The 14,063-nt window shown below is 42.6% G+C and overlaps 1 protein-coding gene across 1 annotated transcript in view; it reads right to left on the bottom strand.

Moving 5' to 3' along the window:
- The window catches only part of mgat5 (alpha-1,6-mannosylglycoprotein 6-beta-N-acetylglucosaminyltransferase), a 59,838-nt gene extending 46,350 nt beyond the window's left edge, over positions 1-13,488 (bottom strand). Inside the window, exons 1-3 of the mRNA XM_026301659.1 lie at positions 13,354-13,488; positions 4,502-4,971; positions 1,282-1,446 (exon numbers count right to left, since the gene is read on the bottom strand). Coding sequence (XP_026157444.1) covers positions 1,282-1,446; positions 4,502-4,742 — 406 coding nt within the window. The 5' untranslated portion in view covers positions 4,743-4,971; positions 13,354-13,488. The remainder of the gene's footprint in view (positions 1-1,281; positions 1,447-4,501; positions 4,972-13,353) is intronic.
- Positions 13,489-14,063: the final 575 nt, after the last annotated feature.

Raw genomic sequence — 14,063 nt, 5'->3', positions numbered from 1 at the left:
CATGACTGGCAGCATGTGTGGTTAGCAGTTAGCACTGTTGCTTCACAGTACCAAGGTTCAGGGTTTGAATCCTGTTTGAGCCTAGGGTTAGGCTAATTGGGGAATCTAAAGTGCACCTGGGTATGAATGTGAGTGTTTTTCTGTATGTGTCAGCCCTGTGATAGACTGGTGACGTATCCTGGGTGTAGCATGCGTCTCCCACTGTCAACTGAGGTTCTAAAAGATAATCCGTAGATAATGGATGGGTGGAATTTACATGAACACTATTGAAGTTGACGTTAGAGAAAGACCAGATAGAACTGCATGAAGACAAGTGACCAAAAGGCAAAGTAAACTAACACTGGAGCATCAGCAAGAGAAATGTAAGAGACATAGTTTGGCAACAGAAACTAAAAGGATGTGGCTTGAGTGGTTAGCTATCACTAAAAAAAAAAAGAAAAAAAGCTTCATACAAACAGAAAGAAGTCACATTTCCTGTTTTCTCATGTCAATTGTCCTGACAATAGTGACTCACCTTTATATAACACTCATTCCATTGATCAGATTAACTTGATTATCTGGTATTTAAATGGTAAGCTGCCAGTTACAGAGGTAGTGTCAACATTTGCTGAAAGATTTCAGTGCAGCAGCTGTCTTTAGGATATGATTTATTCAAATGTGACTTCGTACAGCTCAGTCATACTCATTCTGCATATATTCCGTCAGAGCACTGACTGCACACATTTCTACTGTTCCTTGCTGCACGAGCAACAGAAAGCAGGTCCCAGGATTCCAGAAAAACCAACACTTCGCCCTCTCCACTAGGCAGAATTCATCATCTGAAAGCTGGCAGGAAAATCAATGAAAACTAATAAAAGGGTCATGCAGCGTGAACAGGAGGCCTTATTTGAATTATGTCCAAGGATGTGGTCTAGTCCTATAAAGTGCTTGGTGTGCACTGTGCAATAATGGCAGTTTAGTTAGTTGTGTGCCTGGGGAAAGTTATTCACTATGGGAATTTTTGAAGTAAATCATCACAGAAAACAGGCACAATCAGCTTATTCTCATTTGTGTAATTGATCTCAGCTATGTTTACTATACACTTTCTTCCCCTCAACAACAAGCTGGAAACACAAATTGTATACAAAACTGCTTTCTGATGCAAAGGACGGATGAGTGTGGAAAGAGACAGCACTCTTGTCCCTTTGCTTCTCTTATGACCTCACAGCCTCATGCACTCACAACTCTTCAACACAGATAAACAGGCTTTAAAAAAAAAAAAAAAAAAAATCCACAACATACCTGCCACGTTAACTTTCTCGGAGTTTGTGGCGCTGGGTATGGCAGTACCGGTGCCGTTGGTCAGGTTGCCCCCCGTGCCATTGTAGATGTTCTCCACCTTGGACTCCAGCTTGCCCAGTCTCAGCATGATATTATCCAGCAGCACTGCGAGGGTCTTCTTCAGGTCTGCAAGTACATGCATGTAATTTAAGCTGGGGTCTGGGAAATCACTCCACTATAACAAATCGTTGGATTTCAGGTGGCAGCTTGAGACTCATCTAAATGCAAAACCAAAGTCACGGCCACTTTGCGAGTGACCTTGCCGTTTAATTGGGGTTTTTGCATTTCTGTGGGCATCTTTGTTTTATGAGCATTTATCTGCATAGGACACAGCTCAATGGAAAGGAAAGAGATGGATACAATCCAAATAGCACTGTCACAATGTTAACCACATGGCATTTTTGTTTGCCCTTACTGACTGTGGTATTTGTCTGGTATAGTAACCTGAAGCTATTGCAATGACATTTACAGAGAGATGTTTGTGTTTCAACCCGCTCTAACTTGTACAAACACTATAACAACAAATACAAGTTCATCAACATGCTAATGGTCAAAGTGCTGCGTCGTAATCAACAAATCCATGGTGTGTTATATTATTTCTGCACTTCTATGTGCGTGAAGCCTAATCCAGGGTGCATCACACTCACTTTCCTCAGACGATGATAATTGCAGCTCGTCTATCACATACAAGCGCCACATTTTCCCCTCACAGCAATACATTTGACACGCCACTTTCATCACGTCAGCGAGATTGGCAAGGGCACAACGAGACCTGGCACAGCGCACTAGCCTGATTCGTGATGAGAGGAATGGCAGAGTATTTGTCTGATTTGGACAAACTGTGTGCGCAGGGAGGAGCAGATGTACAGAGTGGGGCACAGTGAAACCAGAAAGAAACCAAATGGGCAGCTTTGAAGCAGCGGCCCTGCCAAGCTACTGGGCTGAACATAATTGAGTAAAAAGGGGATGAGTCCAGAGTTAATGCCTCCATATGTTCACCTCAGAAACACAGGCCAGTAATTACACTTTTAACATGCATTAAAAGATGATGGCATAATTTAGTCTAAAATCCCATCAACGTTTTCCTAAACACAATGAGAGATATATTTGTCGCTGCTGAACCGGTTTGTCTAAAAGTAAGGTAAGATGAGATATCGCTGCTGGTACTTAGCTTGTAAAGCATCCCTGCTATTGTGAATACGACTACTCCTCCCACTGCTACCAAGTAACCAGAAAAACACAGTAAGGCACACGGCTCTGCCCTTCTCAGTACCATGGAGTTGGAAGACAAAGGAAATCCACAATAGCGGCTGGACTGTATGGAAACAGGATATGGTGTCTTGTGGCTTGTTATCAATCAGTTTCTGGTGTGGTGGAAAGTCAAAGATTACACAGAGCAACAATGGAGACCTCCCACTGTTCTGTTGTCATGCCAGAATTTCCACCCTGAGATACTTAACAAACAACCTAGAGGTAGAACTAAGATCCAACATGGTGCATCTTTTGTGATCTGGACTCACTGAACAGTGTGGCAGCAGTGCACAGATATTTCCTATTAACTTTTTGAGCAGGCCCTGAGCGAAATTAATAAATGGCTGCCATCTGTACTTGAGTCTTACTATTGGGCTGATTTCTACCAAAACACCCACTTCTTGAAGATAATTACAGCTTTCTTACAGAACATTTTGTATAATAAACTGTTAGACCTTTCTAGACAAGGCTACATTTAGTCAAAAATGAAGATTTGTCCATGTTTTTTAGCTGGTGTGTCTCCAACAACCAGACCGACCAATAAAGCAATAAAGCTCTTTCAAATGAGCTTGCAGGATGTACAATATTAAATTCATGTGCATTAAGATGTTATGGATCATTTATGGCTGGCAAAAGAGGAAATTCTGCTTCCTCTTAAGCTCATTACAAATTGTATCATGGCAAAACATCAACCAAGTGAGTGAACACAGGAAGTATCCCGCAGCCTTCCTATCTAATCAACAACACCAAATGAATTTTGATGCGATATTGGACGGTGGTCGCCAGACTGTGCTGCAGCTCCAACAGCACCGTGAAAATCAATCCATCACATAAAGGAACAAAACAAACTGGACAGGTTACAGTTCCCAGGAACTCTGGCTGATATTACAGGAAATATGGGACATGTTGGTGATACATATTTTCTCTTCTAACTAACCTAATTTATTCTTTATCCAGCGTTAATACAGCTGAGTCACAGTCTATTACATTTGATTCAATAAGTCACATGTTGAGGCGTTTCTATAAACAAACAGCACCTTTAAGATTAATGTTAAAAGTACATCCTGTAGTTTGGGTACGGAGGTGGTTTGCATCTTCAGCTGACAATTTCCATCTGTTTCCATGCACCCAAACAATTAGTCCAGTGTTCCTGAAAAAAAACACTGCAAACAGCAATAAACTCTACACCCTGTTTTCTTTGCACTCTCCAGCTTCTTGTCCTGTGTGTTCTCTGGGAGCTGATTTAATCTTTGGGAGCTTTACTGTATCCTGTTGTTTCTCTGGGCATTAGAGAGCAATCAATTTCAATCTCAGGTTTCTAATGAAGCCTCCCATTGAGCTATACAGGTCTATTAATGGCTTGAATAACTTATTGATGGCTCTTCTGGACCTGTGCTGTTAAAGTATTATGCTTTGATGCAGCTGTATCAGCAACAAGTTTTCCTAAATATATGCAATGGTATGCCTCCTCAAGCAGCAGACAAGTGGAACCATTCAATCTAATTTAAAGAAGATGTAAACAGAGAGAGAGAGACAGGAAAGACCAGCCCAGCATCATAACTCTGCTGAATGGTGGTTATATTCTCACTTAGTAATGGACTTCTTTAAATAAAAGAAATTATTGTTCACTCAAAATCAATTACACTTTCAGTTTTACTCAACGAACAAAAAGACATGGAACCTATAAGCCACAGAAGATCGCAGGCCTAGGACAGGTTGAACCTGCATGGAGACAGAGAATGAAAGTATTTTCCTTTTCTTTAAACTGTGTTAGTCACTGCACAAATGCTTCTGTTGAATAGTTCTGCAGCGGGACTGATTTAAGGATGTAGCCTGGCCTTGCTGAAAAGTATATATGGTCATATTCCTTGAAAGCCTATTACCAGTTAGTTTTCAATAACTTCATATGGTTAGAGAGCTGGCTACTCACCATAAGCTGTCATAGTACCCACATAAGGCCCATCCATGACACTTTGGTTCTCCTCAGCCAGGGCCTTGATGTAGCGCTTACTGAGTTCCAGGATCTGCTGGCGTAGCACAGCGCTGTTCTCGTGGCTGGCTCGCTGCTGGATGGTGAAATGCAGCAGCATCATGCCCCAGATGAAACCAAAGCTGACCAGGAAGAAGCCCAGTTTCTGGGACGACAGCTTCCAGAGGAATGGTGTCGCCATGCTGACTTGTCAGGGCTGCTGCGACTCTGATTTGACCGAGTGAAGGAGCAAAAGGCAGGAAGGAGAATCAGGAGAGCAGGTGGGGCATGGCTGTGTCAGTGTAGCTTGCAGTGGTCTTTGGGAGTGGTGGTGTGTGGCTTGTTCGCCTCACCGGCGTGATTTCCTTCTCTGACCCATCCTCATCACTCAGGGGCTTCTCAGGGGACTGAGTCCGACCTGATATATCGTTCTGCAGAAAAGACAGAAAGGGAGTGTGGTTAGCTGGCTTCTGTGCTAATCAAAGATAATGACAGAGTTCCTTTTCCCAGCCCAACTCAACATGTACATGACTGCAACAGAAACACTGATATTTGGAGGGTGAGTCAGCAGTGTCAACCATTATTCAGTAAACTGAAGCAGGAGTGCAACCAAAGGATATTTAGGCTTAATCAATTAATAATCAATTGTATAAGTAAAAAGTAGTGACAACTAGTGAAAACTGAAAAAAAAAACACCCATTAGCTAATACTGTCAAATAGCTGAGATTGTCTGACTAACTAGTATTTTATTACATCATCAAGGAAACAACAATAATGTGGAACCAGAATCTATCTCACATAGATAGCATGGATTATGTCTGATGTAAAACAACACAGGCTTTCAGCTAAAGAGCAGCCAGCTAAAAACAATATGAGGTCTTACAGAGTGGTTTAAATCTGAGCTGAATGCGTCTCTGACTTTTAAAAAAGAGGCTCATAGAACAGCCTTGTCTCACCCAGACAGCGTGACGTTTATGATTGATGCGGCAGTGTGGAATTTATGCAAGAGGGTTTATAGTTCCTTCAAAATATAAACATTTGGATAGCCTACAATTTATCTTCCTCAAGTGACAAGTGAGAACACAAACAGAATTTCAAATACACCGTCTCTTTCTCTGACATTTTTTGCTAAACTTCTAGTAAGGTTTTCCGCCCTTCTCCTGAGGTTGTGTGGCAGAGGATGTGTACTGATGTTTGACATGTAAAGGTCACCAGTTCGTTCATTTACTCAATGGAGGTTAAAAAAAAAAAAAAAAAAAAAAAAAACATCCATAGGAGGCATAGTTGAGGGATGAGGTCAATTAGTCACAGCGAGTTTTACTGAATTTATAGTTCACGGCAACAAATTTGTAACTTAAATACAACTAGGACTGCAACTGTCAATTAGATTAATTATTGATTAACCTGTCAATCACTTAGATTAGGAAATAGTGTAAAATGTTATAACTTTTGAGAGTTACTTTCTGTGTACAGCCAGTAGTTCCAAATTCAGTTTTTTTTTTTTTTTTTTATAAATTTTCTTAATTAGATGAACCAGAAAAAAAAAAAAAAAAAAAAAAAACACACTGCAAACTGTTACAGTCACAACATGAACAAGCATACACAGTCCCAACTGCAGCTTTGAGAGCAAGCCTGGAAAAATCTACAGGGTCTGTCCCCTGCATTGTGACTGATAGGGCAAAACTGATATTTGCCTCAGATTAGCCATCAACTGAGTGGGTAAGAGCGCAACGTGCGTGAGAAAAGATGACATGGACTGGAATCAGACTTGTGATGTGGCTACCAGACGCATATACTAAAAGGTGGCTTTATACGTGACTACCAATGTGTAACCCTGCGGACTATTGTGCAGACGTGTTGCTATGAATGCTACAGGAAACTTAAAATGAGGTGTAAATGCAACCAGGGTCTCACTTGAGCCATTTTCAAATTCACAAAACTATAACCTCTTGTTTATTTCAGGCAGCTCTGTGTTCAACTTCATGCACTATTGCTGCGATGTAATAACATACTTTATAAACAGCAGATTATTTATCAGTTGGATCAGAAAATGTCATCCTGAGTGAACAGATATTCCTCCTGACCAGGCTAATTGAGGTACATAAATTGGAAGATGCCCTTTTTGTGCTTGTTCTTACTGTTGATTGAATTAATACAAAATAATGCAGCCCTGCAGCACTAACAACATAATCTGTTAAATACTTCAACACATCTCAACTGACAAACTGAAGGCAATCTATGCACATCTAAATAAACGCCTCTGGCTTTAAACATTAAGAAACAAAAAAAAAATCTCTGAGCACATAAGCCAAAAGTAAAAAAAAAAAAAAACAACAAAAAAAAAAAACAAACAAAAAAACAAAAGACGTTGGATGTTCTCTCATCTGCATTCAACCACCAGGCTGTAAATGAGGCTAAGTGTGGGGAGGGGACTCCTGCAGCCTCGCATTTGCACTGTGTCTTTTCTGCTCTTTCAAACCGGATCTAACCAGGTCAGGGACCACAGCAGCATCACACACACTCGACCCACACAGCTAAAGCTGTCTCACCTGTCCATATTTTAATTGCTGTGTTTACTGATCTGTTGCTGGAAAGCTTTTTTTCTTGCATCCAAATGTGGTTGTATTAGTGCTGGGCTGTCGGGAGAAAATCATCAGCACCTTCCCAACAACACAAAAGCCTCTTTTCACCTTACATCCCAGAGCTTCATAAATAGGTCAGAGACAGCTGAGAGCAGCTTCCAACAGGGCTGAAATCTTACAGCAGGTTATGACACACCACAGTCGTTCCGTCATGGAAGACGAAGGCTCACGTTTGTTATCTGCATGGACATCTCTTTTACATTCTAACAAAGCAAGGAACAATACTGCATTGTCTAAAATGAAGACAAGGGTAAAGGCTAATTCCTGTATCTTTTTTTCCTAACACTTAACTCTGATTGGCTTTGTGATGTGTGCAAAACAAGGCTTTCTGTAAGAAAAGAAAATCTCTGCAGCGCACTGAGAATTCAAGCAAGCCGCTGGCAGTAGCTCTGTACAATCTGCAGTGCTGATAACATCGGATGTCTCTCACTGCTTGGGTCTCTGGAGGAGGAGGAGCAGGAGGGCAGGAAAAGGCTGGCATCGCTCGCCCGTTGGACGCCGGCAAGGATGGGAGACTCTGGGGCTGTTTATCAGAGGGGGGGGGGGGATTACATCGCTGTGAGAGGCATGAGCCAAAACCTTGCACAGAGTAGACTCAACCATTTCTGAATGCACACTTTGGTTTGGCCTGATTTCCTGTTTCTATCCATCTTATTTAAGATAAACCAATCAAGTAACATCAGTCTTTTTTTTCAGGAAGCTTTCCAATCTGTAGAGAAAGGGGCGACGCAGGTTTCTAATTCAGGAACTTAATTTGTCTGGCAGGGAGCCCTCTGGCTCTGAGCAGCAACAGCCCAGTGAAACTGTGTTGACAGCCAGCTAAGGCTGCAGAATATACGATCCTTCGCAACTTGAGATGATAATGTAACAACCTGCTGAAGTAGCAACGCACGATAGCACCGCAGGTTCAAAAGGCAAGTGAAGATAGAAACAATTGAATCATTCAAGCCTGGGAGAAATCACTGTCCTCTCAAATCTGCTGCGAAGAACGGCTTCCTGCTGGGGACAACAGGACTCTAAAACTGCATTTGTTGTTCAGTTTAGAGCACTGGCCACAGCCACACACAAACAGAACATGTTCTACTCTGCAAAACTAACCAAGCTAAATTAAGCACAAAAATAAAAACCGAACGTCACACCTGAATCTGGTGCAGGCAATGATGCTTTTTTTTTGTTGCTGCATAATAACCAGCACGTAGACCACCTGTTAGTAACCACAGTGTGACAGATGACATCCAGTGAAGTACATGTGTAACAATAAGTAACAGGCTAACAGAGACCCCAATTACCCAGGAACACATACCAGTGCAAAAACTCTACATGTCAAATTAGGGTCCTTATTTTATCTGTTTGCCCCTTTTTTAGAAATACCTGTTGAGATTAATAAATACCTACAGGACTGGTCAAGAATGTGATAATAACCAGTATGTTTTAAAGTACACTGCCCCAATCGTGGATCTTTTACATTCTCTGCAGATGGGATTAGAAGTAAACAATGGGATGGCATCACAGTCAAAATAATCATCTCTGGTTTTATTATCTTTCCAGCACAGTCCTAATCATGCATGTTCTATTTATTACATGCAAGGATGTTAAGGCTGGGCCACATGGCTGGGTGAGGTAAAGACTGTTTCCTAAGCATCTGTGACTCGACCTGAAAATAACTTCCTTTAAATCCAGTTCAGGGAAGAGTCCATAAAAGGTGGAGCATGCCGAGAAAGGCCCACATTAAAACAGAAAGCATACTGCCGAACTGAAATAACATAGACTGAGAGAGTTTGTTGCATAACTACAAAAGAAGTGAAGTGTGCTCTAAATGTAGCCTCCTTAATCAATTTTGGATCCGTTTTGAAAAGGTATCCACCTTTCTGAAGAATATTTCCACACAGGTGGATTTAACACACCCAGGTGAGTTCTGTCTTACACGAATGACATTTGCAAAACCGCTATTAATCAGACAGAAAATACACACCTTATAACTCCAATCATAGGTAGAGACATATCCACTGATCTGTGATGGCATCCTGCATCATCATCACTAGAGGGACCCATAACACTTATCCAGGTCACTTATAGGATCCCTCCCTTGACTGTTCGTAGCCAGAATGTGGCTGATAGCTTCATTTTAAATTTTGTGCTAAAACCATCTACAGTTGCCTACAGATCCTGGGTTGGGTCTGCTTTACATCACAAATAAGTGCCACTACAGCCAACTTGGAATCAGACTGGGACTTTCTGAGGTGGTCTCAGGATAGAGGCTGTGACAGGCCTCCATTTGGCACAGACTCTCAATGGCTCTGATTTTAGGATTATTTTAAAAGTCAAAGCTCATCCAGGAAAAGTAAATTCCTCCTTCCCATTAATCCAAAGTACAACTGTGCTAGCTCACCATCTGCATGGCCAAAGCAGACGTGATCCTGATAACATAGCCCTGCTACCATGGAGACCGGTGTGACTCTGCATCTTAATGGGCTTCTTCACATAAGCCCCGCCTCTTAATTATTCATCAGGCCCTCCGGAGAAACAGGCCCTGCTGCAGCCTCAGCTCCTTACTGGTGTGAATCCAGCTCGTAACCAGATATCAACAACTGACAGGACGGTTTGAGGCAGGCTCTCCCCGGCAGCTAAGCCCACAGAGTTTGTTTAAAATGTGAGAGGAGCACAGATCAGCATATTCTTTATTGAATCACTGATAAACTTTTCTTCAAGGGCACTGATTTAAAGTTTAGTCATATAGACATTCACATAAATTTTTGATAAGGATAAGAGATCAAATAAGCTTTCTGTAGCTGCCATATTCACTGAGAAATAAAACAATAGTATCTGATCTACAACCACAGCAATTGGTGGATGAAAAAAAAAAGTCACACAATGAGCCTCAACAGGAAGGTGTGTACAATAGTAGCAGTGGAATGTAGGATGCTAAAAGGTAGGATGCTAAACTTGTATCGCCACAAACAAAAAGTCACACAACAAAAGAACACCCTCACAAAATAAACACTTGCTGTTTGCCAGCTGACAAAACCTCTAACAATGTCACATAACCTGCACTCTGCTTCCTGAGAAAATTTTAAATTCCAGCCTCATTCAGATGCATTGTTCTCCTCAGGTCAGCCTGGCTAATTCAGCCCGTTCGAAAAGAACGTTTAGGACACATTATGACCAATCAGTCTGGCTGTGAAGGCTGGTATTTCTCCCACTTGTGGGGCTCCTGACTGTCCTCATAAACAAATGAAACTCAGCACAGTCGGGATGATGGGAGGAACTTGAATCTCACAGTCATTCATTTCACCGAGTCAATACAAAGTAACTATAACACCAACTTAGGAAGCGCTAAGGCTCGCACGGACAGGTTTAGCCTGCCACAACACGCCATGAGGCAAGAGGGGGAGGCCGAGACCACCCTGAACATTATGCACATGCTGAAAACAAACTTGGTGGCAAGTGTGGGTCGAAGCTGCGGAGGAGATGCTGACGGTACATGCAGCTCTTTGTTTTTTCCTGTCACCGCCATTGACAATCTTTGTTCCAATTATGGCACAAGTGGGCCTTATTCCAATATTTACCACAACATCACTAATGTGTTAAAAAAAAAAATCCAAAAAAAAAAGAAGACAAACACATACATTAGCATCATATTTCAGCATTAAAGGCACTTAAAGCCAAGTGCTTTCAGCTAACAGAGCTATTTTATAAATAAAGAACAGCATTTAAGGCAAATTAAGTTATGCAGTGAGATGTTTAAAGCACACACACACACAGATATCATCATGTCCCTGAGGGGTGTCACTGACTGCATTAAATTCCTCACTCACAACACTTTCCCTAAAGTAAAACTAATCCTAATTCCAGTCTTCTCCCTCAGTGCAAGCCCAAATCCTCTAAAACCCTTTAAAGATGTCAAGAGTGGCAAAAAACAATCCTCACTTCCCATCAGTGTCATAAAATGTAACACAACCTGCTGCTAGAAGCGCTTACTTCTTCTTTTATGAGGAAGCTGCAGCAAAAGTTTTAAATTACACATCACACAGAAAGTGAGAAAAACAACTTAATCACCATAACAGAGGCTGTATAATGATACAAACCTAACAACAATAATTATCAGTCTAAGACTGACAGTGACAGGAAACAGGATTAGGTCACCATGTCGGTATCTACCAGATTTAAGAATGACATTGCACTACTCCAGTATTGCTGAAAGAAGCAGCTAAATTGCACACCCTAATTACCTTTAAGGAGTTTCACATTCAAACTGCAAACCGAGACAAACACAGGCAGGAAAACAGTTTTTAGGAGTCCGAGGTGAACCTGCTGAAAATCCTTAATCTCCCTTTTACCATCGCCTTGGATATTAAAACGGCCTTTCAAAAGAATGTGGGCTTTGTGACTTACCAGTGTCTCTGCAGCTCAAATAAACGAGTGCTTTGCGACAGCGGAGGCCCTAACAGCGGCCTGACTGTTAATAACAGAATGTGTCTTGCGTAATGACAGAGAGCCTTTTCAGAGTGGAGTGCATACTGTAGGTGCAGGGGTGGGTTTCTGGCTAAAGTGTAAAAAAAAAAAAAAACACAGCACAATGCTGCCCCCCACTCCCCAAAAGAAAGCTGATTTTCCAACTAACATGTACCTTATACTGGAAATCAAATCTCTTATAGGAATCTCTAACTTGGGAAAATATTTAACCAGCCAGACTGCACAAATAAGAAAAGACAGGTATGTGTGTGTGTGTGTGTGTGTGTGTGAGAGAGCGAGAGAGAGAGACAGAGTGTGTGTTTATGCTTAGAGAACAGGAGTCCTTTAATCACAGAAAGGCCAAGCGTTCCACTTCCCCGCATGGCATCCATCATCACAGTCCAGTTCTCCTCTGATTCCTCCATCTTCAATTCCTCCTTCCTCATCCCTCCACTGCCCCCCCCATCGCCCCCCCCCCCCCCTCGCATGCACACCCTTGAATGATTTCTTGCCAGCGAAGCATGCCACCCAGGCAAAGCTCCTTTTCCTCAGGATTTATAATCCCAAGGGCTTCAGCAGAAAAAGCAACTGAAAGAGCTCTTTATAAAGCAGCGGCTGACGGTGGCTCACCTCTGGATGGTCACTACACCCAGGCACTGGCTCACATACACAGGGAGGAGGGACATTTTCATAAGATATACTTTCATCACCAAGTAGGGAAATGTCTTAGAACTGATTCACAAGTGACAAGCTCCCCATCAAAAGCACACACAAGCACACTTACATGATAACGTCACTAGATACAAGTCATATATTCAAATCAGCATAACCTGATTAGGAGAGAACGAGCGTTCTGCACTGGTGAGCTAAGTGCTTCTGCAACGAGCCTCGGTGAAATAATACACTGCTGTGGTTATACAGCAAACAATGCTGAGCAGGCACAAGCTTGGTCTTTATCATAAAAGCTGTTTTTGTATAAATACGTCTCCCCAGGCTGGTTACTGTTTTACCAAGCTGTCTGTTAAAACCGCACCGAAACACAGGCGAGTGTTGGGGGGGGGGGGGGGGAGGAAAGTCCAATGTCAGGCTAACGCGGCCGCTCCGTCCTCGGGTGAAACTGGAGTAATAACTAACATTACAGGCGGTGCCTTAACCAGGCGCCGCCGTAAAAAGCGGCAGTTTAACAGAGAGACGCAGGCACTGGCTCTGAGCTGAACGTTATTATTGAGCAACCTGTTTCAACACATGCCCGGGACACAGTGATGCTGTTCGGCAGTAGACACCCTGCCTTCAGTCTCTCCGTTATCCCCCCGCTGTCACTTCTTTTCCGAGCTAACGTCAACCCGCCGTGAAACGACGACGGGAGATGACCGTTACGGTCCTAAACGGCTCTGGAAACAGCTAACTAGCATTGGCGTTAGCCCCTGTCCTCTGTTCCCGACCAGCTCTGCCTTCAGCCGGCTGCCTGTTTAGCACCCGAGCCACCACCGTCGTTGGCTGCACTCGCTTTGTTTCGGGAGGTGGGGGCTGAGGCGGCTAGCTGCCTCCGTCTACCACCGCTCCTTTCACAACACAACACGCACCGCCGCCGCAATGACAAGTCGCCCACTCCCGAGCGCACACAGAGAAACACTGCGCCTCTTCGTCCAGCACCACTTCCTCCACAGTACACCACGAAACGGGCTCCGACACGGTTTCTCCGACTCAAAGGGGGCTTACCTTTCTCAGCGGTAGCCAGGGGTGTCGTTATACGGCGGCAGTAGGACTTGGAATCCAGCGAAGGAGCGACGTGAGGAGTCGATGCGCGAAGCGGACTGGAACGATGAGATTCAGCTCGGTGTCGGCTCTGCCCACTAACAGACCGGAGCGCGCAGGGACCGTCTGCGTGTTACGGCGCGCACAAAAACGCAAAACCGCGTACGGCGAGTGGATAATGCTAGGGATAATCTACACACCTAGTCATAAGGTCCTCATTAAGATGTCATGATGCATCGCCATCTAACTTTTTAAAACAACTTAATTAATCCCTACAGCAACAAAAGAATTTAAAAGCTGTCGATGTGCTATATTTCCTAAAATTTTCAGGTGAAACTGTTACTTTGACCCCTAACAGTCTATATTATTCTATTAATGTTTTTTTATGATATATAGGCGCACTCTATTTTTTGCTTTTTTTTTTTTGTTTATTTTCTTATTTTGGAATTTTATAAATGTTAGACACATAATGCAATCTCTATATAAAAAAGTATTAATGGAAGTCTACAGAGGATGAAAACAACCTCTGCTATTAAAATAAGTTCCAGAAGCATGTATTATGGAATTTATATATGAAAAATACATCTCATCTCTTCAAGATCGAAAAACAAACAGTAAAATTACACTACTGACAATAAAAGCTCCCCCCCCCCACATTAAATAATAAATAAATA

This window comes from Mastacembelus armatus, chromosome 2 (assembly GCF_900324485.2).
Source record: "Mastacembelus armatus chromosome 2, fMasArm1.2, whole genome shotgun sequence".
NCBI lineage: Eukaryota > Metazoa > Chordata > Actinopteri > Synbranchiformes > Mastacembelidae > Mastacembelus > Mastacembelus armatus.
Note: the sequence above shows the minus strand (reverse complement) of the source record. Positions and strands in the feature narration are given on the sequence as shown.